Source organism: Oratosquilla oratoria, chromosome 18 (assembly GCF_046742065.1).
Source record: "Oratosquilla oratoria isolate Oo_2021 chromosome 18, ASM4674206v1, whole genome shotgun sequence".
Taxonomy (NCBI): Eukaryota; Metazoa; Arthropoda; class Malacostraca; order Stomatopoda; family Squillidae; genus Oratosquilla; species Oratosquilla oratoria.
Window position 1 is genome coordinate 25943853 of NC_134794.1, and position 27274 is coordinate 25971126.

Genomic DNA, 27274 nt, shown 5'->3' on the forward strand with positions numbered 1-27274 from the left:
AGAGAAGAAGTGAGCTTTCACAGATTGGTTACAAAATAGGACGAGGGAGTCATATGAGAGGTACAAAGAAAAGAAAAGAGAAGTAAAGCAAAAGGTAAAGGAGGCAAAGAGGAGAGCAGATGTGAAATGGGGTAAGAGTATGACAGAAAATTTTGAAAGTAATAAAAAGATGTTTTGGAAAGAAATTAATAGAGGAAGAGGAGGCGAATCAAGTAGAGAAGAAAAGGTAAAAGGTGCTGATGGAGAGATGATAATGGAAGAGAAGGCAGTAAGGGGAAGATGGGCAGAATATTTTAGGGAGTTGCTAAATGTGAAGGAGGATAGGGAGGCAAAGATAGCTGCAGTGGAAAATGCTAAGAAAATGAGAGTGATGAGTTAGGAAAATGGAGGAGAAATAAGGTAGGATGAAGTGAAGGCAGTTGTTAAGATGATGAAAGGAGGTAAGGCACCTGGTCTGGATGGATGCCATGCAGAATGTCTAAAAAAAGGAGGTACAGTGATGGTGGACTGGCTGGTGAGGTTATTTAATGTTTGCTGGAGAGATGGTAGAGTGCTGGAGGACTGGAGGAGTGCCTGTATAGTTCCACTTTACAAGGGAAAAGGCTTACGACAGTGTAGACAGAAAGGCACTGTGGGAGGTTTTGCGGATATACATGATAGGAGGAAAGCTTCTAGGAGCTGCCAAGAGTTTTTATGAGGGTAGTAGAGCTTGTGTCAGGATTAGAAATGGAGAGAGTGAGTGGTTCGAGGTAAAGGTGGAACTTTGTCAAGGATGCGTTATGTCGCCCTGGCTGTTCAACTTATACATAGATGGGGTAGTGCGAGAGGTAAATGCAAGGGTAGTGGGTCAGGGATTTGAGATGTTTAAAGAAAATGGAGAAAAGTGGGAGGTGAGCCAGCTGTTGTTTGCTGACGACACTGCGCTTGTGACAGGATTGGAGGAGGGATTGAGGAAGCTGGTGACAGAGTTTGGGAGAGTGTGTGATAGAAGAAAGCTGAAGATAAATGTGGATAAAAGTAAGGTGATGAGATGTACAAGGGGTGAAAGTGGCAGTAGACTGGAAGTGAGCATTAAGGGAGAGTGACTGGAGGAAGCGAATATTTTTAGATACTTGGGTGCAAATGTGACAGGAAAAGGTGGAGTGATGGTGGAGGTAGAATGTAGATTGAGAAAAGTGAATAAATGCCTTGATGGATTGAAAAGTGTAATGAGGAATAGACATTTGGGAATGGATGCTAAGAAGAGACTGTATGAATGAGTGATTGTGCCAACAGCACTGTATGGGACAGAAACATGGAACATGATAGAGAAAGAGAGAAGGAGTTTGAATGTGTTTGAGATGAGGTGTCTGAGAAGTATGATGAGGGTTACTAGGCTATATAGAGTGAGAAATAAGGAAGTGAGGAGGAGAACAGGGGTGGAAAGGGAGCTGGGAGATAGGGTTGATGAAGGAGTATTAGGATGGTTTGGGCACATGGAAAGAATGAGTGAAGAAAGACTAGTAAAAGAGATATGGAAGGCAGATGTGGAGGGAATGAACATGAGGGGATGTCCAAGGATGAGGTGGATGGATGGGGTGAAAGGGGCTTTGGGGAAGAGGGGAATGTCTGTTGATGAAGGACGGGAGAGGACAGAAGACAGGGGTGAATGGAGAATGGTTGTATATGGATGATGATGTGATGCATGAGGTGGAATGGGCGGGGGGATGGGGGGTGAGGTGGTATGTGAGAGCAAAATCTGACGCAGCCCGATGGGATTTCTCCCCGTCTTCTCCTTTTCTGCATGGGGGGGACGGAGAGGGGGGGGCGGTCGCCGATTTAATGAAGCAGCCTTGCTGTGGATGTGCTGTGTCTTGCGACACTGCTTCTTACTCAGGGCAGTGGACAAGGTGTAGGGATGACCCGTCATCCAGGAGGTGCTAAGATAAGAGGGAGGGTGGAGGGGTGTGGAGTGTATTCAGGGATGGAATAGATGGGAATGATTTTATGCCTTTCCCTTTTTGGCTACCTCCCATGTAAGGAGGAAAAAGCCTTGGTATATGTATGTATATGTATGTATTTTTTTTTTCTAAGTTGAATTAATACTGTACAGGGCAGACACATGGAACATAAGAAAGGATGAGTTTAAATGTGTTTGAGATAAGGTGCCTGAGAGGTATGATAGGGGTTACTAGGCTGAATAGAGTGAGAAATGAAGAGGTAAGGAGGAGAATGGGAGTGGAAAGGGAGTTGGGAGATAGGGTTGATGAAAGAATATTGGGATGGTTTGGACACATGGAAAGAATGAGTGAAGAAAGATTAGTAAAAGAGGTGTGGAAGGCAGAGGTGGAAAGAGTGAACATGAAGGGTCGACCTAGGATAAGATGGATGGATGGGGTAAAAGGGGCATTGGGAAAGAGGGGAATGTCTGTTGAGGAAGGACGGGAGAGGACAGAAGATAGGAATGCATGGAGAATGGTTGTGTAATGATGATGCTGTGATACATGAGGGGGAATGGGTGGGGGGTGGGGGGTGAGGGAGTATGTATGAGAAATAAATTGATGCAGCCCAAAGGGATTTCTCCCCATCTTCTCCTTGTCTGCATGAGGGGATGTAGAGGGGGGTTGCCGATTTAATGAAGCAGCCTTGCTGTGTATGTGCTGTGTCTTGCAACATTGCTTCTGACCCAGGGCAGTGGACAAGATGCAGGGATGACTCATCATCCAGGAGGTGCCAAGATAAGAGGGAGGGAAGAAGGTGGAGGAGAGTGGAGTATGTTGGGGATGAAATGGGTGGGAGTAGTTTTATGCCTTTTGCTTTTTGGCTACCTCCCTTGTAAGGGGGAAAAAGCCTTTGGTATATGTATGTGGAATTAATATTGCATTGAAATCTTAATATTGTAAAAGTTTCTTTACATTTACAGAACATACAGAAGTTTGCAGAGAAACACAACAAAAAAGAAAAACACAAATACTTCAGTACTGAATGCTCAGCCTACTCCAACCAGGACAGTTTTCCAGCGCAAACTGTCAGATCCAGATTTGTATCATAGTATGGAACAGGTAACTGAATTGGATGGATGGGGGTGAAAAGGAGCTGTGGATGTGTTTGGTATTGTTCCAATCAAGTGAAGTAGTTTTTTTTTTTTTTCAAGATAGTTATTATCTGTGGCATATGGATTAGTCATGTGCACAGAAGATTGTTTCAGTATTGTATACTGGATTTGGTTTGGGCCAGTCATGGAAGAAAACATTGTTCACCCTAAAGAACTCTGTTATGATTTTTTTTTTTTTTTTTTTTTTTTTTTGTATTGTATTGAAAAATTGCTCATTCTTGTAGCTTCATTTTCTGGCTCCCAGGAACTTTGTTATCTGGGCAATGGGAAGGAGATAGGGATGACATTTCATTCATGATAAAAAGGAGACAAATAGGAGTGGGATGGGTGGGAGTGGGTGCATGCCTTGGGTGGCTGCCTCCCTTGTAAGGGGAAAGAAGCATTTGATATATAGATAGGTGATAGATAGATAGATAGGGACTCTGTTAGCTAATTTTTGTTGTTCATACCTAATTTTTCTTGGATGTTTAGGATAGAAAATATTTTGATGCTGTTGAACTCTATTTATTCTATAGCCTACAGATACATTGTACTGTTCAGATTGATAATTTTCTGAACTTGTCATATACTGATTATAACCAATATATGACAAGTAATTATGAATATTAAGGGTGAAAGTTGATTTCATGATTATTTTGTTTTTAGCTTTCAGCATCCTTAGCTACTACAGTAGGAGTTGTGTACGCTAAATCTCCAGCCATCAACATCCCTGCAAGAATGAATGAGAACAAGATGTACTCCCATTCATTTGGGGCTCTGAATGTGGAAGGTAGGACCTATTCATGAAAAACTGTGAAATTAAGCGTTACCCATACTTTCCATAACAAGGAACCTGTATTTCAATCTTCATGCTAGTTTTGTATGTATTTGTATTTACCTAGTTGTATTTTATGTCTATTGAGGAAGGACAAGAGAGGACAGAAGATAGGGGTGAATGGAGAATGGTTGTATATGGATGATGATGTGATGCATGAGGTGGAATGGATGTGAGGTAGTATGTGTTAGAAAAATTGGATGCAGCCCAAAGGGATTCTCCCTGTCTTCTCCTTTTCTGCATGAGGGGATGGAGAGGGTGGGGTTGCCAATTTAATGAAGTGGCCTTGCTGTGGATGTGCTGTGTCTTGCGACACTGCTTCTGACCCAGGGCAGTGGACAAAGTGCAGGGATGACCTGTCATCCAGGAGGTGCTAAGATAAGAGGGAGGGTGGAGGGGTGTGGAGTGTATTCAGGGATGGAATGGGTGGGAATGATTTTATGCCTTTTCCTTTTTTGGCTACCTCCCTTGTAAGGGGGAAAAGCCTTGGTATATGTATGTATTTTATGGGAAGGGGAGCTACACTCGTGGTGTCCCGCCTTTGTATCTTGCATTGTCTAGTTTGCTCTTACATTTGTAAATGGTTTTTGCACACTCTATTTTTTGTCCAGTTTTTTCCAAGTGTCCACTACTCTGTGTGGAAAACTGTTCTTCTTCAGATCTCTTCTATAACTATGTTTTTTGAGTTTCTTTCCATGTCCTCTTGTGTTTCTCTTGTCCCAATTTAACAAGTCCTCTCTATCAAGTATTTCTGTGCCCTTCATGATCATGAATAGTTCTATTTGTCACACTTGTCACAATACAATCTATCTATATACCAAGGGCTTCTTCCTCCTTATAAGGGAGGTAGCCAGTCAAGGCATGCACCCACTCCCACCTGCTCCACTCCCACCCACCACCCTTGTTTCCCTCTCATTTTAGCTCCTTGTGGATGAAGGGCCATCCCTGTCTCCTGCCCACTGCCTGGGTCAGAAGCAATGCAGCATGACAATATTGATTGATAATATATACATACCAAAGGCCCTTTCCCCATTATAAGGAGGGTGGCCGAGTCAAACCACACATCCACTACATACACATTAAAATATAATAATGCTCCTCCCATCTCAGCACTGCATGAATGAAGAGACATCCCTGTCTCCCACTAAACTGCTTGAATCTAAGGCAATATAGTGAGACAGAATTTCCACAACAGAATCCAATAGCTGCTATTTTACCCTTATTGCTTCATTGTCTTTGCTTGAAGATAAGAGGGAGGGAAAGGGGTGGATGGGAGTGGAGTACATGGGAATGGAATGGGTGGGAGTGGTTTTTATGCCTTTGTTTTTTGGCTACCTCCCTTGTAAAGGGGAAAAAGCCTTTGGTAAATGTATTTACCTAGTTGTATTTTATGGGAAGAGAGCTATGCCAGTATAGGACAAAATATGATTTTAGGATATAATGTTGGTAGAGGATGAAATATTACATTAGAATGTAATGTCATAGGACATAAAATATCATGATGGGACGTAATGACAGTGGAGGACAAAAGATCACAATGGGATGTAATGATAGTGGAAGACAAAATATCATGATGGGATGTAATGATAGTGGAGGACAAAATATTATGGTAGGATATAATGTCAGTGCAGGAGAAAATATCTTTTTAGGAAGGGATACCGGACAGAATGTCAATGAAGGACAAAATATCATGATGGGATGTAATGACAGTGGAGGACAAAATATCATGATGGGATGTAATGATGTGATATGGTTTAACGTCACAAACTCCTCCCATCGAAAGGTTAGGACGGTGCCCTTTACAGGGGATTTTGTAGCATGGAATTTAATTAATTATGCCCTTAGTTCAACTTCACCAGTGGCAGGACTCGAACTGCCATCCCCTCGACTTTTGCCGTAAGTAATGAGGAAAAAATATGGTAGGATATAATGTCCTTATAGGACAAAATATAATTTTAGGAAGGGATGCCGGGAGGCCGATGTGAAACATGGTGACATAGGGGGACAAAGTGTACAAGAGAGATCAGATGACCATGAGCAACCAGATGTCCATGATGAGGGAAATGTTAATGAGGCATTGAATGTCAATGAAGGACCAAATATCAAACTAGAGCAAGGTGTCAGTAAAGAACAAAATTATAATATAAGGCATGATATTGAAACTCAAAACGTGTCAAAAAGAAATAATCATGAGTTCCTTAAAACCATGTACTTTAATGCTCGTAATATTAGGAACAAATTTCAAGAAATACAGGCATATGTCAAAAGCAAAAATCTCGATATGATAGGAATAACTGAGACATGGTTAAATAGTAAAGATTTTGAAGATGAATTTAATATTGCAGAATGTAAACACTTTCATCAAGATAGGAACCACAAGAAAGGTGGGGGTGTTCTGTTGTACATTAAAAACAATGTCCATGCTTGTGTTTTAGAGAAAGTGAAACAGGATGCATATGATAGTTTGAGGGTAGAATTAACCCAAGCAAATGGACAAAAAATTAATGTAGATGTAATATATAGGCCAAAGATATTATCATTAGCAGACGACAAACTGTTATTTCAAGAACTGTCTAGTTTCTGGAATTGGGACTTATTGATAATGGGTGATTTAAATTTTACTGACATTGATTGGATGACCCTTGAACATGGCCATATAGGTAGTTGCTTGATTGATTTTCTTGGTGACAGTTACTTATTTCAGCATGTTAAAGAGCCCACAAGACATGGAAACTTACTCAATCTATTGATCACTAGCTGGGAAAGCATGATGACTGATGTAGAAATCTGTGAAACTGTTGCAAGTAGCGGTCACAACTTACCATATTTGACGGCATATAGGACAAACTTTTTTTCCAGAATTTTGGCTCAAAAAATCGACTTGCATCTTATACATCGTAGGTAAAGTTTGAGACCTCCCGTGGGCCTAGGCTAATCTTCTCTCTGACGCTCACTAACCCAGCTTATGTTCAGTACTTTTACCTACCCTAAACACCATGCATCTTTATTTTATTGCTGGTATTATTGTATTATTACTGGTGCTTTAAAATGAATTCATAAAAATGAAAGCAATCTAATCTGAAATGCTGTGACTTGCATTTATAAACATCAGCTGATTGGCACTCTGACTTACCAGTAATGCCATCTGTTGGCGAGGAATAAAACTATGGTATGATTGTTGCCAGCGCTGCCAGATGTATGACCCAGTGCTGTACGACCTACGACATTTTGATTTAATTAGCAAATTCGTACGACTTTTTAGTCCATATGTACAGTATTTTCAATGAATTGTTGATTTTCTAATGATTGTACAACATTTTGAAGCCTTATTGTACAACAATTGATTACAAAGTATGGTATCTGGCAACGCTGATCATTGCCAGTTCATATAGTTGGAGTGCATATAGGTTAGACATCTTGGTACAACGAGTTCATAATCACAACAAAAACACAGCAATGCCCTCACCATCATTATTACAATAATTATTATTATCATTATCATTACTATTATTATTATTATATTATTATTATTATCATTATTATATTATTATTATTATTATCATTATTATATTATATATTTATTATTATGTTATAAAAGGAGGTACAGTGATGGTGGACTGGCTGGTGAGGTTATTTGATGTTTGCTGGAGAGAGGGTAGAGTACCGGAGGACTGGAGGAGTGCCTATATAGTTCCACTTTATAAGGGAAAAGGGGACAAGTGTGAGTGTAGTAGTTTCAAGGATTAGCTTGTTAAGTGTAGTTGGGAAGGGTTATGGGAGGATCTTGATTGATAGGGTTAGGAAAGGAACAGAGGGAGTAATTGGTGAGGAACAGTGTGGATTTAGGACAGGTAGACATTGTGCAGATCAGATCTTTGTGGTAAGACAGATATGTGAGAAAGCTATAGGAAAAGGTAAGGATGTTTTTTGGGCTTTTATGGATCTGGAAAAGGCTTATGATAGGGTAGACAGGAAGGCACTGTGGGAGGTTTTGCAGATATACGGGATAGGAGGAAAGCTTCTAGGAGCTGTCAAGAGTTTTTACAAGAGTAGTAGAGCATGTGTCAGGATTAGAAATGGAGAGAGTGAGTGGTTCGAGGTAAAGGTGGGACTTCATCAGGGATGTGTTATGTCGCCCTGGCTGTTCAACTTATACATGGATGGGGTGGTGCGAGAGGTAAATGCAAGGGTAGTGGGACAGGGATTTGAGATGTTTAAAGAAAATGGAGAAAAGTGGGAGGTGAGCCAACTGTTGTTTGTGGATGACACTGCGCTTGTAGCAGGATCAGTGAAGGGATTGAGAAAGTTGGTGACAGAGTTTGGGAGAGTGTGTGAAAGAAGAAAGTTGAAGACAAATGTGGGTAAAAGTAAGGTGATGAGATGTACAAGGGGTGAAAGTGGCAGTAGACTGGAAGTGAGCATTAAGGGAGAGTGATAATTTTAGATACTTGGGTGCAAATGTGGCAGGAAAGGATGGAGTGGAGGTGGAGGTAGAATATAGATTGAGAGAAGCGAGTAAATGCCTTGGTGGATTAAAAAGTGTAATTAGGAATAGACAATTGGGAATGGATGCTAAGAGGAGACTGTATGAAGGAGTGATTGTGCCAACAGCACTGTATGGGGCAGAAACATGGAACATGATAGAGGAAGAGAGAAGGAGTTTGAATGTGTTTGAGATAAGGTGTCAGAAAAGTATGATGGGGGTTACTAGGCTAGATAGAGTGAGAAATGAGGAGGTGAGAAGGAGAACAGGGGTGGAAAGGGAGTTGGGAGACAGGGTTGATGAAAGAGTATTAGGATGGTTTGGACACATGGAAAGAATGAGTGAAGAAAGACTAGTAAAAGAAGTATGGAAGGCAGATGTGGAGGAAGCGAACATGAGGGGACGTCCTAAGATGAGATGGATGGATGAGGTGAAGGGGGCTTTGGGGAAGAGGGGAATGTCTGTTGAAGAAGGATGGGAGAGGACAGGGGTGAATGGAGAATGGTTGTATATGGATGATGTTGTGATGCATGAGGCAGAATGGGTAGGGGGATGGGGGGCAAGGTAGAATGTGTGAGAAAAATTTGACACAGCCCGAAGGGATTTCTCCCCATCTCCTTTTCTGCATGAGGGGATGGAGAAGGGGGGGGGTCACCAATTTTATGAAGTGGCCTTGCTGTGGATGTGCTGTGTCTTGCGATACTGCCTCTGACCCATGGCAGTGGACAAGGTGATGACCCGTCATCCAGGAGGTGCCAAGATAAGAGGGAGGGTGGAGGGAAGTGGAGTGTATTTAGGGATGGAATAGATGGGAATGGTTTTTATGCCTTTTTTTTTTGGCTACCTCCCTTGTAAGGGGGAAAAAGCCTTGGTATATATATATGTATGTTTCTGCTTGTGTAATGTACAGCTAGACTGTTTTCAACAATATACACTAAAAACTTTTTTTCTTGAATCTGACCAGCTGAAATGGGGGTGCACCTTATGTGCCCGTGCGTCTTATATGCTGTCAAATACAGTAGTTAGATTCAGACTACTGAATTTTTTTAGAATAGATACTTGTGTTTCTAAAATACCTGATTTCAGTAAAGCTCAGTTCATAGGACTATGTCAGGAGCTTCAGCTTAGAGATTGGGAGGCAAAATTAACCCCTTGAGTACCAGATGTGTGTTTTGTGACACCTGCGTGTCACGGCTGAGTGCACCCACCAGGAACCGAGCGTACTCCCCGTGACACGCACGTGTCACAGTTATAAGCTGTGTGTATTGAGGGCTCTGAAGGCTTCAGTTTCTGGGTTATTTCTACCCATGTGGTGGCAAGTGTCTGTGTTTACAAACATAAGGCTCCAGCCATTCGTGGGACGGTTTGAAACGTTTGTTTACGTAAGGTTGACGGGTCGGTAATGAAGGGGTTAAGTGAACGATCTTTAGATCAGATGTGGGAAATATTTCAAAATACGCATACTAAGATGATTCATACTTGCATCCCTTTTAAGGACAGATGTCCCCCAAATCAGGCTCGCCCAAAATGGCTTGACAAAGAAACTGAAAAAAGTATTGCTAAAAAGAGATAGCCTTATAAGAAATACAAGTGCTCGGGTGCAACAAATGACTATCAAAGTTATGTATTAATACAGAGAGATTTAAAAAAGACAATAAAAAAATGAAAACAACAATACAAAATTAGTATCACTGATAAATCCAAAGAGAATTCCAAAGAATTCTATAGTTACATTAGAGATGAAAAGGTTATTAGGAATCACATTGGTCCATTATTATCAGCTGATGGTCAACTTGAACATTAAAATGAAGGAATGTGTGATATTTTAAACAATTATTTTAGCTCAGTATTTGTAAACAAAACACCTCAGAGTGAACTCCAAGTTGAAACCTGTGAAAAGTCTAGGGTAAACTTACTACAGTAAAAAAAAGTTGTATGGAGAAACTCCAAGTTAATAAAACACCAGGGCCTGATGGTTGGCATCCAAGAATCTTGAAGGAAATAAAAAATGAGATTGTTGCTCTGTTAGAAATTATTTTCAAGAAATCCATCATATCTGCAGATGTCCCAAGAGAATGGAAGTCGGCTAACGTTACTCCCATATTCAAAAAAGGTGACAAAAAGAATCCAAATAACTACAGGCCCATAAATTTGACTTCATTCATAGGAAAAATGATGGAAACTATCATCATAGATGCTATTGAACATCATTTAGAAAGTAACTGATAAATGATAGCCAGCATAGATTCAGATGGAAACGTTCTTGCATGACTAGCTTACTCGAATTCTACAACACAATTATCTCGAATTATGACAAAAGAAGTAATATACATACATACATATACCAAGGCTTTTTCTCCCTTACAAGGGAGGTAGCCAAAAAGGAAATGGCATAAAATCATTCCCACCCATTCCATCCCTGAATACACTCCACACCCCTCCACCCTCCCTCCTATCTTAGCACCTCCTGGATGACGGGTCATCCCTGCACCTTGTCCACTGCCCTGGGTCAGAAGCAGTGTCGCAAGACACAGCACATCCACAGCAAGGCCGCTTCATTAAATCGGTGACCCCCCCCTCTCCAACCCCCCCCTGCATAAAAGGAGAAGACGGGGAGAAATCCCTTTGGGCTGTGTCAAATTTTGCTCACACATACTACCTCACCCACCATCCCCCTGCTCATTCCACCTCATGCATCACAACATCATCCATATACAACCATTCTCCATTCACCCCTATCTTCTGTCCACTCCCGTCCTTCCTCAACAGTCATTCTCCTCTTCCCCAAAGCCCCCTTCACCCCATCCATCCACCTCATCTTAGGACATCCCCTCATGTTCCCTCCCTCCACATCTGCCTTCCATATCTCTTTTACTAATCTTTCTTCACTCATTCTTTCCATGTGTCCAAACCATCCTAATACTCTTTCATCAACCCTATCTCCCAACTCCCTTTCCACCCCCGTTCTTCTCCTCACCTCCTCATTTCTCACTCTATCTAGCCTAGTAACCCCCATCATACTTCTCAGACACCTCATCTCAAACACATTCAAATGCCTTCTCTCTTCCTCTCTTATATTCCATGTTTCTGCCCCATACAGTGCTGTTGGCACAATCACTCCTTCATACAGTCTCCTCTTAGCATCCATTCCCAAATGTCTATTCCTCATTACACTCTTCAATCCACCGAGGCATTGACTCGCTTCTCTCAATCTACATTCTACCTCCACTTTCACTCCACCTTTCCCTGCCACATTTGCACCCAAGTATCTAAAACTATCCACTTCCTCCAGTCGCTCTCCCTTAATGCTCACTTCCAGTCTACTGCCACTTTCACCCCTTGTACATCTCATCACCTTACTTTTACATACATATACCAAGGCTTTTTCCCCCTTCCAAGGGAGGTAGCCAAAAAGGGAAAGGCATAAAAACACTCCCACCCATTTCATCCCTACATACACTCCACACCCCTCCCACCCTCCCTCTCATCTGAGCACCTCCTGGATGACGGGTCATCCCTGCACCCTGCCCACCGCCCTGGGTGAGAAGCAGTGTCGCAAGACACAGCACATCCACAGCAAGGCTGCTTCATTTAATCGGCGACCCCCCCTCTCCGTCCCCCCTTGCATATAAGGAGAGGACGGGGAGAAATCCCTTTGGACTGCGTCAAAATTTACTCACACATACTACCCCACCCCCCTGCCCATTCCTCCTCATGCAATCACAACATCATCCATATACAACCATTCTCCACTCACCTCTGTCTTCCGTCCTCTCCCTTCCTTCCTCAACAGACATTCCCCTCTTCCCCAAAGCCCCCTTCACCCCATCCATCCACCTCATCCTAGGACGTCCCCTCATGTTTACTCCCTCCACATCGGCCTTCCATACCTCTTTTACTAGTCTTTCTTCACTCATTCTTTCCACACATTCTTTCTTACTTTTACCCACATTTATCTTTAGCTTTCTTCTATCACATACTCTCCCAAACTCTGTCACCAACTTCCCTAGTCCCTCCACCAATCCTGCCACAAGCGCAGTGTCGTCCACAAACAACAGCTGGCTCACCTCCCACTTTTCTCCATTTTATTTAACCATCTCCAATCCCTGACCCACTACCCTTGCATTTACCTCTTGCACTACCCCATCCATGTATAAGCTGAACAGCCAGGGCAACATAACGTATCCTTGACGAAGTCCCACCTTTACCTCGAACCACTCACTCTCTCCATTTCCAATCCTGACACAAGCTCTTCTACTCTCATAAAAACTCTTGACAGCTCCTAGAAGCTTTCCTCCTATCCCATATATCTGCATAACCTCCCACAGTGTCTTTCTGTCTACCCTATCGTAAGCCTTTTCCAGATCCATAAAAGCCCAAAAACCATCCTTCCCCTATCCTCTAGCTTTCTCACATATCTGTCTTACCACAAAGATCTGATCTACACAACCTCTACCCATCCTAAATCCACACTGTTCCTCACCAATTACTCCCTCTGTTCCTCTCCTAATCGTCTCAATCAAGATTCTCCCATGAGCCTTCCCAACTACACTTAACAAGCTAATCCCTCTGAAACTACTACATTCACACTTGTCGCCTTTTCCCTTGTAAAGTGGAACTATACAGGCACTCCTCCAGTCCTCCAGCACTCTACCCTTTCTCCAGCAAACATTAAATAACCTCACCAGCCAGTCCACCATCACTGTACCTCCTTTTTTAGACATTCTGCATGGCATCCATCCAGAGGAGGTGCCTTACCTGCTTTCATCATCTTAACAACTGCCTTCAATTCATCCTTCCTTATTTCTCCTCCATTTTCCTCACTCATCACTGTCATTTTCTTAGCATTTCCCACTGCAACTATCTTTCCCTCCCTATCCTCCTTCACATTTAGCAACTCCCTAAAATATTCTGCCCATCTTCCCCTTACTGCCTTCTCTTCCATTATCATCTCTCCATCTGCACCTTTTACCTTTTCTTCTCTACTTGATTCGCCTCCTCTTCCTCTCTTAATTTCTTTCCAAAACATCTTTTTATTACTTTCAAAATTTTCTGTCATACTCTTACCCCATTTCACATCTGCTCTCCTCTTTGCCTCCTTTACCTTTTGCTTTACTTCTCTTTTCTTTTCTTTGTACCTCTCATATGACTCCCTCGTCCTATTTTTTAACCATTCTGTGAAAGCTCGCTTCTTCTCTTCTACAACCTTCTTTGTTTCCTTATCCCACTATTCACTACCCTTCCTTCTGTTTCCTCCTTTCCTTCTTGTTCCACACACCATCCTTGCACACTTTGTGACTCCCTCCTTGAAGCATCCCCATTTCTCCTCCACACCTAGCTCTACTCTATCCTTCACTCCCTCCCACTCCTCCTTCAGCTTCTTCTTGTACTCCTTCTCCTTTTCCTTTTCATTTAAAGAGTTCACTCTAAGCACCTCCCTACCTTTTGTCCCATTCCTCTTTCTCCATCTATCCTCCACTCTCAACTTACCTTCCACCAAAAAATGATCTGATATTCCCCCTCCCTCTCCCCTTAGCACATGTACATCCTTAACTCTTCCTATCATAGTCCTATTTACCACTACATAATCCATCAATGCTCTATCTACCACCCTTCCATCCACCACCCTCTCCCATGTGTACTTATGCTTGACTTTCTTCTGAAACACTGTATTTGCTATCATCAACTCTCTTTCTAGACACATTTCCACCATCAACTCTCCACTACGATTCTTTCCTGGAACTCCACATTTCCCAACCACTCCATTGATTGGACCATTTCCTACCCTAGCATTAAGGTCTCCCAGTACTATTACATTGATATTTCTCCCTAAATCCTCTATGCACTCATTTAAATCTATCCAAAAGACCTCCCTTTCTTCTACACTCTTCTCACTGCCAGGCCTACGAGTATATGCACTTACAAAGACCCACATCTCCTTTCCCAGTTTCACCTTCATCCACATTATCCTTGAGGAAACCTCCTTCCACTCCACTACACGTTTACCTATCTCTTCACTTACTAGAATAGCACCCCATCCCTCCCTCGCCCTCTCTTCACTCCTGATAACCTCCCACTTACACTCCCAAACTTACACTCACCCTTCCCTCTCAACTTAGTTTCACTCAAAGCCAACACATCCATCTTTCTTCTCACAAACATACTACCTATCTCTTCCCTTTCACTCTCATCTGTACCACATCCACACACATTAACCCATTAAACTCCGATGACAAGATGTCTTGTCATTTGGTCAAATAAAACAAAAAATCATAAAACACCAAAATGTTTGATCAAACACCAGAAAAATATGACGTCAGTCCTCGCTTCGCTCGCGAGCGAAGCGAGGACTGACGTCATATTTTTCTGGTGTTTGATCAAACATTTTGGTGTTTTATGATTTTTTGTTTTATTTGACCAAATGACAAGACATCTTGTCATCGGAGTTTAATGGGTTAAAAGACCCAAACCTCAGGGTGCTGGTCGAAAAACTCCCAGACCCTCTTATGCCTTTACTTTTTTGTTTAGGAATGTCCCCTGTGGGGCTACAAGGAGAAGATGCCTAGTCCCAATCCCCATCCCTTTCTTCTTGCCTCTTACGATCCAAGTGGAAATACTTGGTGGCAGTATTCTTTTCCCCCACCACAGGGGAAAAGAAGTAATATAGATTTAATATATCTAGACTTTGCAAAAGCATTTGATACCATCCCCCATGAAAGACTACTTACTAAATTAGCTTCACATGGAATAAATGGTAGCCTATTAAGTTGGACTAGTAATTGGTTGAATGTTTGAAAACAGAGTTATTTTAAATTGAAAAACTTCTGGATGGAAAAATGTTACAAGTGGAGTTCCTCAAGGTTCTGTTCTTTGGCCACTTCTATTTATAGTATATATAAATGATATAGACCACGGATTAAAATCTACTGTTTCCAAATTTGCTGATGATACAAAACTGTGCAGAATTGCAAATGATCACTTCAACCAATTAGATATTCAAGGAGATTTAGGTTAATTACAGCAATGGTCTGAAAAGTGACTAATGAAATTAAACACAAGTAAATGCAAGGTAATGCACATAGGTAAAAATAACAGTAAGTATCATTACAAGTCATTTGGAAATTCATTAACAAAAGTGGATAGTGAAAAGGATCTCAGCGTAATTATCAGTAACAATCTCAAATCATCTAAGCAGTGTATTTCAGGCAAAAAAAAAAGCAAATAAGATTCTAGGACGTATTAGGCAATATTTTTACTTCAAAAGTCCATCATTCATTAACAAGCTATATAAATTGTTAGTTCGTCCACATTTGGAATACTGTATGCTGTTTCCGTATGGTCACTGAATCTCATTAAAGACATTGACAGATTGGAAAAAGTACAACAATGAGCCACAAAACTGATTCCAAATATAAAAAATAAATCATACGAAAATCGACAAAAACATATGAATCTGTTTTCCTTAAAAAAATGTAGGCTCCGAGGTGACTTGATACAGGTCTTTAAGATTCTAAAGGGAATTGACAACATCGAAAGTGACAAAATTTTCACACTGAATGAGAATCAGAAAGAAACAATGGTCTCAAACTGTCTGGAAATATATTTAATTTTGGAAGTGGGTAGGAACAACTTTGCCAACTGTGTAGTTAATAAATGGAATATATTTCCTGCAGAGGCAGTGCAATGTAGTTTAGTTTGAAGCTTTAAGAATCATTTAGATAAACATCTAAGCAAGATGCTGTAATGATTGTAATTTATCTAATATTATTTGTTTATTTGTTTTGTTATCATTTGTCTGTTTATTATTATTTCCTTGATTCACATTTATTATTAGTTATATGTCAATTTTATTATTACTATTTACCTGTTTGTTTATTACTTAACTATACCCATGCATTTATTTATGTATTTTATTTATTATTTACATTATTATAGTTTTTATTGATTGATTGATTTATTTATCATTATTATGATTATGATGGAAAGAATGAGTGAAGAAAGACTAGTAAAAGAGGTGTGGAAGGCAGATGTGGAGGGAGTGAACATGAAGGGACGTCCTTGGATGAGGTGGATGGATGGGATGAAGGGGGCTTTGGGGAAGAAGGGAATGTCTGTTGAGGAAGGACGGGAGAGGACATAAGACAGGGGTGAATGGAGAATGGTTGTATATGGATGATGTTGTGATTGCATGAGGTGGAATGGGCGGGTGGATGGGGGGTGAGGTAGTACTCTATGTGTGAGCAAAATTTGACGCAGCCCGAAGGGATTTCTCCCCGTCCTCTCATTTTATGCAATGGGGGGACGGAGAGGGGGGGTCACCGATTTAATGAAGCGGCCTTGCTGTGGATGTGCTGTGTCTTGCGACACTGCTTCTGACCCAGGGCAGTGGACAAGATGCAGGGATGACCCGTCATCCAGGAGTTGCTAAGATAAGAGGGAGGGTGGAGGGGTGTGGAGTGTATTCAGGGATGGAATGGGTGGGAATGATTTTATGCCTTTTCTTTTTGGCTACCCCCCTTGTAAGGGGGAAAAAGCCTTGGTATATGTATGTATGTATGATGATTTTTTTTTGCATCTGACTTAGATATGGACCAAAAGGTCTGTCAGCATGCTCCACCTTTGTAATCCTTTGTGACCTGCTTTTGTATCTTTCAGCATCCAGTTTGATTTTAAATTCTTGTATAGTTTTTGCACTTACTGTTTCCTCGTTCAGTTTGTTCCAGATATCTATCACACTGGGTGGGAAGCTATTCTTTTTCAAATCTCTTCTGTAACTATCCTTTTTAAATTTCTTTTAACCCCTACCATACGGTGACGCCTACGTAGGCGTCATGAGGAGCAAGTGGGTATACGAGGATGCCTACGTCGGTGTCTTGATTATATTTATTGTAGTTGTACCTGCATGACCCACATACTCTGTAAACTGGCTTCATCATATTTTCTATGGTTATCAGAATTGACAGGTGAAAGAGAACAAGCGATAGAGCAGTGACTTTATTTTTTATAATGTGAGTATTATGACACAACATTGCACGTCTGGCAGCTAATCCTGCCAGATGTGCGATGTGGCCCGTATTGAAGGGGTTAATGTCCTTAAGTTTCATTAACCAGAAACCCACAGGCCCACAGCAATTAGCAATGGTCCATGGGTCATTTCATTCCTGAAATCTCTATAGAAAGAAACTTTGGAGGGATCTCTCTGTTGTATTAGTGTATTTACCTAGTTGTATTATACGGAAAGGGGAGCTATGCTCATGATGACCCGTTTTTGTATCTCGCAAGATCAAGTTTGTTCTTAAATTCTTGTATTGTGTTTGCACACACGATTTCTTCATCCAATTTGTTCCATATATCTATCACTCTGTGGTAAGCTGTTCTTTTTCAGGTCTCTCCTGTAGTTATCCTTTTTGAGTTTCATTGCATGTCCTCTTGTTTTTCCTCTGTCCTGCTTTAATAAGTCCTCTCTATCAAGGCATTCTTCCCCATGTTCTTTTCTTTGGTCCAGGGTTGGCAATTCCAGTTCGGCCAGTCTTTGTTCATATGTTAGGTTTACAAGTGTTGGGACCAACTTTGTTGTTGCTGTTTGTATTCTTTCTAATTTTCTTATATTCTTTTTTGTACTGGGTGACCATATCAGTGCTGCTTATTCCAGTTTTGGCCTTATCAGTGTTTGTAATTATTCTTGATCATTTCCTTATCCAGGTATTTAAAGGCCACCTTTATTGATCTCAACAAATTGTATGTTTCTCCGACTATTTTATTTATATGTTTATCTGGCGACATGTCTTTGGTGATGATTACTCCTAGGACCCTTTCAGAATTTATTTTCTTTACTTCTTTTCCATCAATTTTATACATACATGCATATACCAACGGCTTTTTCCCCCTTACACTGGGGGTAGCCAAAAAGAAAAAGGCATAGAAACCACTCCCACCCATTCCATTCCCTACATATTCCACTCCTCTCCACCCTCCTCCCTCCCTCTTATCTTGGCACCTCCTAGATGACGGGTCATCCTTGCATCCTGTCCACTGCCCTGGGTCAGAAGTAGTGTCGCAAGACACAGTACATCCACAGGAAGGCCGCTTCATAAATTTGGTGACCCCTCCTCTCTGTCCCCTCATTCAGAAGAGAAGACGGGGAGAAATTCGTTTGGGCTGCATCAAATTTTTTCTCATATATACTTCCTCACTCCCCATCTCCCACCCACTCCCCCTCATGCATTACAGCATCATCCATACACAACCCTTCTCCATTCACCCCTATCTTCTGTCCTCTCCATCCTTCCTCAACAAACATTCCTCTCTTTTGTAATACCCCTTTCACCCCATCCATCTCATCCTAGGATGCCCCCTCATATTCACTCCTTCCACCTCTGCCTTCCACACCTCTTTTACTAATCTTTCTTCAATCATTCTTTCCATGTGTCCAAACCATCCTAATACTCTTTCATCAACCCTATCTCCCTGCTCCCTTTCCACCCCTGTTCTCCTCCTCATCTCCTCATTTCTCACTTTATGTAGCCTAGTAACCCCTATCATACTTCTCAGACATTTCATCTCAAACACATTCAAACTTCTCTCATCCTCTCTTATGTTCCATGTTTGTACCCCGTATAATGCTGTTGGCACAATCACTCCTTCATATAACCTCCTCTTAGCATCCATTCCCAGATGTCTATTTCTCATTACACTTTTTAATCAACCAAGGCATTTACTCGCTTCTCTCAATCTACATTCTACTTCCACCTCAACTCCTCCCTTTTCTGCCACATTCACACCCAAGTATCTAAAACTATCTACTTCCTCCAGTCTCTCACCATTAATGCTCACTTCCAGCCTGCTGTCACTCTCTCCCCTTGTACATCTCATCACCATACTTTTGCCCACATTTATCTTCAGCTTCCTTCTTTCACACACCTTTTCAAACTCTGTCACTAACTTCCTCAATCTCCCCTCTGATCCTGCTGCAAGCACAGTGTCATCAGCAAACAACAACTGGCTTATTTCCCACTTTTCCCCATTTTCTTTAACCATCTCCAACTGCTGACCCACTACCCTTGCATTCACCTCTCACACTAACCCATCCATGTATAGATTGAACAGCCAGGGTGACATAACATATCTCTAATGTAATCCCACCATTACCTCAAACCATTCACTCTCTCCATTTCCAATCCTAACACAAGCACTACTACTCTTGTAAAAACTCTTGACTGCTCTCAACAGCTTTCCTCCTATCCCTTATGTCTGCAGTACCTCCCACAGTGCCTTCCTGTCTACCCTGTTGTAAGCCTTTTCCAGATCCATAAAAGCCCAATAAACATCCTTACCTTTCCCTATAGCTTTCTCACATATCTGTCTTCCCACAAAAATCTGATCTACACAACCCCTACCTGTCCTAAAACCACACTGTTCCTCCCCAATTACTCCCTCTGTTCCTCTCCTAATCCTCTCAGTCAAGACCCTCCCATAAGCCTTCCCAACTACACTCAACAAGCTGATCCCTATGAAACTACTACACTCACACTTGTCCCCCTTTCCCTTGTAAAGTAAAACTATACAGGCACCTCCAGTCCTCAGGTACTCTACCCTCTCTTAAACAAACATTAAATAACCTCACCAACCAGTCCACCATAACTGTACCTCCTTTCTTCAGACATTCTGCATGGCATCCATCCAACCCAGGTGCCTTACCTACTCTCATCATCTTAACCCCTTCCATACGGTGCCGCACACGTAGGCGTCATGAGGAGCAAGTGGATTCGCGACGCTGCCATATCGGCGTCTTGATTATATTTATTGTAGTCGCCCCTGTGTTTTTACATTCTCCCAAATGCGCCCTAAATCCCATTCTCTGTGGTTTTCAAAATTCGCGGGTGAAAGAGAGAACGATCGATATAAGCGGCGACTATATTTTATGACGCGAATATTATTTCGTTACGTCGTACGGCTGGCATTGGCTGCTGCCCGCGAGATTTAAGTCCCGTATTGAAGTGGTTAACAGCTGCTTTCACTTCATCCTACCCTATTTCTCCTCCATTTTCCTCACTCCTCACTCATTTTCTTAGCGCTTCCCACTGCAACTATCTTTCGATCCCTATCCTCCTTCACATTTAGCAACTCCCTAAAATACTCTGCTCACCTTCCTCTCACTGCCTTCTCTTCCATTGTCATCTCTCCATCTGCACCTTTTACTTTTTCTTCTCTACTTGATTCGCCTCCTCTTCCTCTTTTAACTTCTTTCCAAAACATCTTTTTATTACTTTCAAAATTTTCTGTCATACTCTTACCCCATTTCACATCTGCTCCCCTCTTTGCTCCCTTTATCTTATGCTTAACTTCCCTTCTCTTTACTTTGTACCTCCCATACAATTCCCTCATCCTAATTTGCTGCCAATCTATGAATGCCTGCTTCCTCTCTTCTACACCCTTCTTTGCTTCCTCATCCCACCACTCACTACCCTTCCTTCTATTTCCTCCTGTCCTTCTTGTTCCACACACCATCTTTGCACACCTTATGACTCCCTCCTTGAACCATCCCCATTCCTCCTCCACTCCTAGTTCTACTCTATCCTTTACTCCCTGCCACTCCTTTCTCAGCTTCTTATACTCCTCCTTTTCTTTCTCATTTAAGCATTTCACTCTAAGTACCTCCCTACCTTCTGCCCTTTTCCCCTTTCTCCATCTATTCTCCTCTCTCAATTTACCTTCCACCAGGAAATGATCTGATATTTCCCCACTCTATCCCCTTAGAACATGTACATCCTTAAATCCTCCTACCATACTCCTGGTCACCACTATATAGTCCATTAATGCTCTATCTGCCACCCTTCCATCCACCACCCTCTCCCATGTGTACTTATGCTTGACTTTCTTCCTAAACACTATATTTTTTATCATCAACTCTCTTTCAAGACACATCACCATCAATTCTCCACTATGCTTTTTATCTGGAACTTCATACTTCCTAACCACTCCATCTATTGGTTTATTTCCTACCCTAGCATTAAGGTCTCCCAATACAACTACATTGACATTTCTTCCTAATCCCTCTATGCACTCATTTATATCTACCCAAAAAGCCTCCCTTTCCTCTATGCTCTTCTCACTACCAGGCCCATACGCACTTACTAAAACCCACATCTCCTTTCCCAGCTTCACCTTCATCCACATCAACCTTGATGAAACCTTCCACTCCACTACACGCTTACTTATCTCTTCACTTACTATTATAGCCACCCCTTCTCTCCCTCATCCCCTCTTCACTCCTGAGTACCTCCCAGCTACACTCCCGAACTCACACTCGCCCTTCCCTTTCCTTTTAGTTTTACTCAAAGCCAACACATCCATCTTTCTTCTCACAAACATACTGCCTATCTCTTCCTTTTACTCTCATCTGTACCACATCCACGCACATTAAAAGACTCAAACCTTAGGGTACTAGTTGGAAAACTCCTAGACCCTCTTACGCCTTTATTTTTTTTAGGAATGTCCCCTTTTGGGGCTACAGGTAGTAGGACTCCTAATCCCATCCCCCCGTCCCATTTTTTGTCGCCTCTGAAGATTCAAGTGGAAAGACTTGGTGGTAGCATTCTCTTCCCCCACCACAGGGTAGGCAAAAAAAAAGGAAATGAATATTCAGAGAAATGGTACAGGGGTTGGGGGACATCATAACGGAGGGACAGTCATAGTATAAACGTGTCATAATTTCTCCATGAACAGAGTTTTCCTCTATCACAGACAAAATGATGTGTGGCTCTGGTCCATAGGGGCGCCCCATATAGACCCTAAAGTATCAACTGTATGCTACTTTGCCACAATAACAAGCAGCCAAATTCAATTATACTGCACTTCTTGATGTTGAATTCTACCTCCCATCTCCTGCTCCACTCTGAGACTTTGTTCAGATCCCTTTGCAATGAGTCACAGTCTATTTCGGAGTTAATTCTCTTTAATAATTTTGCGTCATCTGGAAAGCAGTTCATGTAACTTTCAATGCTTTCGTCCATGTCATTTACATATATAGCAAACATTATTGGAGCTAGTACTGACCCCTGTGGGATACCACTCCTCATTTCTTCCAATTTTGAATATTTATCTGAGCACCACTCATTTTTCTTCCATGTAGGAAGTCCTCCATCCAATTCAATAGTTTTTCATGTATGCCTCCTATTGTTTCCAGTTTATATAGTAATTTTCTGTGTGGTACCTTATCAAATGCCTTTTGTAGGTCTAGGAATGCCTAGTCTACCCAGCCATCCCTTTCTTGCAATAAATCTATCAATCTTGAATAGAAACAAATCAAATTAGTGGTACATGATCTTCCTTGTCTGAATCCAGATTGCCTCGGGTTCAGTATATTATTCTTCTCCAGATATCTTGTCCATCTATCTTTGATGATTCTCTCACAAATTTTGACTATTGTACTTGTTAGGGACACTGGTCTATAATTTGTTTGGTTTTCCTTGTTTTCCCCTTTATATATTGGCATTTTTCCAGTCTCCTGGTAGTTTTCCTTCTTTGAGAGAGCATTCTATTATTTTGTATATTTTTCCTGTTAGTTCGTCTATACATTCCTTCAGTATCCAGTTTGCAACTCTGGTCCATGTGACTTGTTAATGTTGAGGTTTAGTACTGTATTTGATTCCTTATTTCATTCTAAGTAATGTTTATTTTCTTCAGTGGAGGAAATCTTACTTCAATTTTTTGATCACAGTTTTGTAGATTTTTTCCTCTTTGGGGAATACAGATTTGAAATATTTGTTCATAATATCTGCCATTTCTATATCGTCTGTGTATTCTCTATTACCTTGATGTAATTTGTGTATTTCCTGTTTATTTTTTAGCTTGCCGTTTACATATCTATAAAACAGTTTGGGTTGATCTTTACATTTATCCATTATGTCCTTTTCATAATTTCTTTTTTCTTCTCTACATAATTTTACATATTCAGTGTAGGATTATTTCTGTGTCACTGACTAGTAGAAGTGGGAGGGGAGCAGTCATCATTTGCCAGTTCTCCTTGTAAAGAAAAATTGAAGGAAATATAATTGAAACGAATAGAGAGAGATCTTGGGCCATGTCTGAAGACAATGTTAGCCCGTCTGCATCTTTTAATGGGTATGAGAATGGTGACAAGTTTTGAAGATGAGTGGTTGGAAGATAATTCTGGTGTCTTAAGTTTATGAGCATAAGGGAGTGGCTGAGTCAAAGCACATACCCCCTTTAACTATTCAAAGACCACTCTATTGCCCCATCCATCTTAGCTCCTTGTGGATGAAAGGTCATTCCTCTCCCCTACCCGCTGCTTGGGTCAGAGGCAGTGCAATAGGACACAGCATCTCCACAGCAGGGCCTAACAGACACATCATCTCCATGGCAGGGCCCAACAGCTGAAGCAGGTTTTTCCCCACTGCTTCATTAAATGGTGACTCCCCCCCCCCTCTTATCCTTTGCAGAGCAGATAAGAATAAATTTCTTCAGGCCACTTCAATACCTCATCCATTCACAACCACTCCCTTTACACCAACTCTTTCCTTTCTGTGCTTGCTCTGCCGTCTGAGCAAGTCTTGGTTTGAGTCCAGGGACAACTGTCAAAATGATTTGATTGACTGGTGGTTCTATTCAGATATATATATATATATATATATATATACATATATACAGTCGAACCTCGAAAGCCCGGACTAATTGGGGGGAAGGGTGGTCCGGTCATGCCAAAAGTCCGGTCATCGAAAATGTCGCCCTAACACCCGTAGATTTTCGTAGCGGTATACGTATAGGTAATGTATGATATGGCATAGAAACACATAAGAATAATACTCTAACACTGTAATGATAACAATACTGTAATAATAATACTATATTACTAATAATTCTGTAATAATAAATGTAATACAGGCATGTAAATGTACTGTATATACAGTGTACTGTACTGTATTTTTTTATTATGTACACTGTAAATATCGGAAGGTATGCACGCAGGACAGTGGTGGTGGCCAGGGTTGCCGCGTTTTCTACACTACCATGTAGAATGGGAGTGTTGCCATCCCGGGGCATACATTTTTCTCGGGCATGTGCAGACTTTCTTAGCAAGATATACTTGTCAAACTTTGACAATATGTTGGTTCTAGTTTTTTTATTCTTGAATGTATATAAGGCCCCCATGCCCTAACATATTCAGTACGATATAAAAATTATTTTTTTATATTATTATCGCTGAAAGAAAGCTGAAACTTTAGCGTAGAATTTTTTCTACACGGTAAAAACGTATCTTTTGGGGTATAATATTTTATAAGTAACACAATTACCAATAAAAGTCATATTTTGATGTACCATTTATTATTTGATAACTAGTTCTATGATTTTTAAACAAAAGTTTGAGTTTTTTAATGTTTTTAACAGCCCGCTGATATGTAGAAAAAATTTCCTCATGTCCTTGTGCAGTTGCCACATGCCGCTATTTTACGACGTTTTGGTACAAAATTCCACGAAACGGCAGCCCTGGTGGAGGCTTGACTGGGCCGGGTTTGAATACACGTGTACGGCCGTCGCTGCCACCTACCGGACAAATAGGGAACTTTGCTTGAAAAGTCCGCCCTTTGTTCATTTTGACCGGTCATACGAGGGTCTGGGTATTCAGGGTCTGGGCTTTCGAGGTTCGACTGTATATATATATATATATATATATATATAAATATATATATACACACACACATATGACCACATCCCTGCACATCTCATCATCTTATATTTGCCCACATTTACTTTCAACTTTCTTTCACCACATATGATCACTTCTTAATATTATAAAGGAAGCCAATATTATGGACTTGCTAGTATTGTTCCTGTGAGATGGACCCTTGTGCCTGTTGGTTTATGCTGCTGCCATGGATGTAGTCTTGCTACTACTATGTAGCCTTACTACATTGACTTGAGGGTTAATGAAAATACTTGCTGAATCTTTGATGATTGCATTGTATGAAGAAATAATGAAAGGAACCTCCAACATGGAGGGTTCTTGTATGTTGGTCTGTACAGTCCCATTCAGTGTACCAAAGGTGAGGGTTATGTACACACTATTTTACATAGTAAAAACCAAAGGTGAGAAAATAACAGTTTTTCAGGGTTTCAAAGAAACCCAAGTGAAGTAGGTAAAACCTTAGATATAGAGAAATTAGATAAAGTAATGCATTAAGAAATAAGAAATCACGAAGTAAATGACTTAATGGAAGAAATAATAGATTTAAAATTGGATTACCGAGCTGTACTTAGGGAATTGATTACTTTGCATAAGAGTAATGAGCAAATGATTAAAGAATTAAATGACCTAAAGAGCAAAATTGAAATCCTCAAAAGAGAAAATGAAAGAATGGAAAATGAGGACAAAAATAAAAATACATACATATATCAAAGGCTTTTTCCCCCTACACAGGGGGGTAGCCAAAAAGAAAAAGGCATAGAAACCACTCCCACCCATTCCATTTCCTATATATTCCACTCCCCTCCACCCTCCTCCCTCCCTCTTATCTTGGCACCTCCTGGATGATGGGTCATCCCTGCATTCTGTCCACTGCCCTGGGTCAAAAGCAGTGTCACAAGACACAGCACATCCACAGCAAGGCCACTTCATAAATTTGGCTATCCCCCCTCTCCGTCCCCCCATGCAGAAAAGGAGAGACGGGGACGGGGAGAAATCACTTCAGGCTGCACCAAATTTTTTCTCATACATACTTCCTCCCCCCCATCCCCCACCCACTCTCCCTCATGCATCACAGCATCATCTATACACAACCCTTCCCCATTCACCCCTATCTTCTGTCCTCTCCCGTCCTTCCTCCACAGACATTCCTCTCTTTTGTAATGCCCCTTTCACCCCATCCATCCATCTCATCCTAGGACGCCCCCTCATATTCACTCCTTCCACCTCTGCCTTCCAAACTTCTTTTACTAATCTCTCTTCACTCATTCTTTCCATGTGTCTAAACCATCCTAATACTCTCTCATCAACCCTATCTCCCAGCTCCCTTTCCATTCCTGTTCTCCTCCTCACCTCATTTCTCACTCTATCTAGCCTAGTAACCCCTATCATACTTCTCAGACATTTCATCTCTTAAACACATTCAAACTCCTCTCTTCCTCTCTCAAGTTCCATGTTTCTACCCCATACATTGCTGTTGGCACAATCACTCCTTCATATAACCTCCTCTCAGCATCCATTCCCAGATGTCTATTTCTCATTACACCAAGGCATTGACTCGCTTCTCTCAATCTACATTCCACCTCCACCCCCACTCCTCCCATTCCTTCACATCCAAGTATCTGAAACTATCCACTTCTTCCAATCTTTCACCCTTAATGCTCACTTCCAGCCTACTGTCACTCTCTCCCCTTGTACATCTCATCACCTTACTTTTGCCCACATTTATCTTCAACTTCCTTCTTTCACACACCCTCTCAAACTCTGTTCCTAACTTCCTCAATCACCTCCTCTGATCCTGCTACAAGCACAGTGTCATCAGCAAACAACAACTGGCTCACCTCCCACTATTCTTCATTTTCTTTAATCATCTCCAACCCCTGACCCACTACCCTTGCATTCACCTCTCGCACCACCCCATCCATGTAAAGATTGAACAGCCAGGACGACATAAGACATCCCTGACGAAGTCCCACCTTTACCTCAAACCATTCACTCTCTCCATTTCCAATCCTAACACAAGCTCTATTACTCTCGTAAAAACTCTTGACTGCTCTTAACAGCATTCCTCCTATCCCATATATCTGCAATACCTCCCACAGTGCCTTCCTGTCTACCCTGTTGTAAGCCTTTTCCAGATCCTGGTAAAGAAATCGATGAAATCCACAGGATAGACAAATA

The 27274-nt window shown here is 41.4% G+C and overlaps 1 protein-coding gene across 5 annotated transcripts in view; it reads left to right on the forward strand.

Annotated features, from left to right (window-relative positions):
- Iml1 (GATOR complex protein Iml1) overlaps positions 1 to 27274 on the forward strand; it is a 376817-nt gene that overhangs the window by 52085 nt on the left and 297458 nt on the right. For all 5 annotated transcript variants that reach the window (XM_076201722.1, XM_076201726.1, XM_076201724.1 and 2 more), the window contains exons 10-11: positions 2903 to 3041; positions 3740 to 3863. In XM_076201722.1, the coding sequence (XP_076057837.1) occupies positions 2903 to 3041; positions 3740 to 3863 (263 nt within the window). The remainder of the gene's footprint in view (positions 1 to 2902; positions 3042 to 3739; positions 3864 to 27274) is intronic.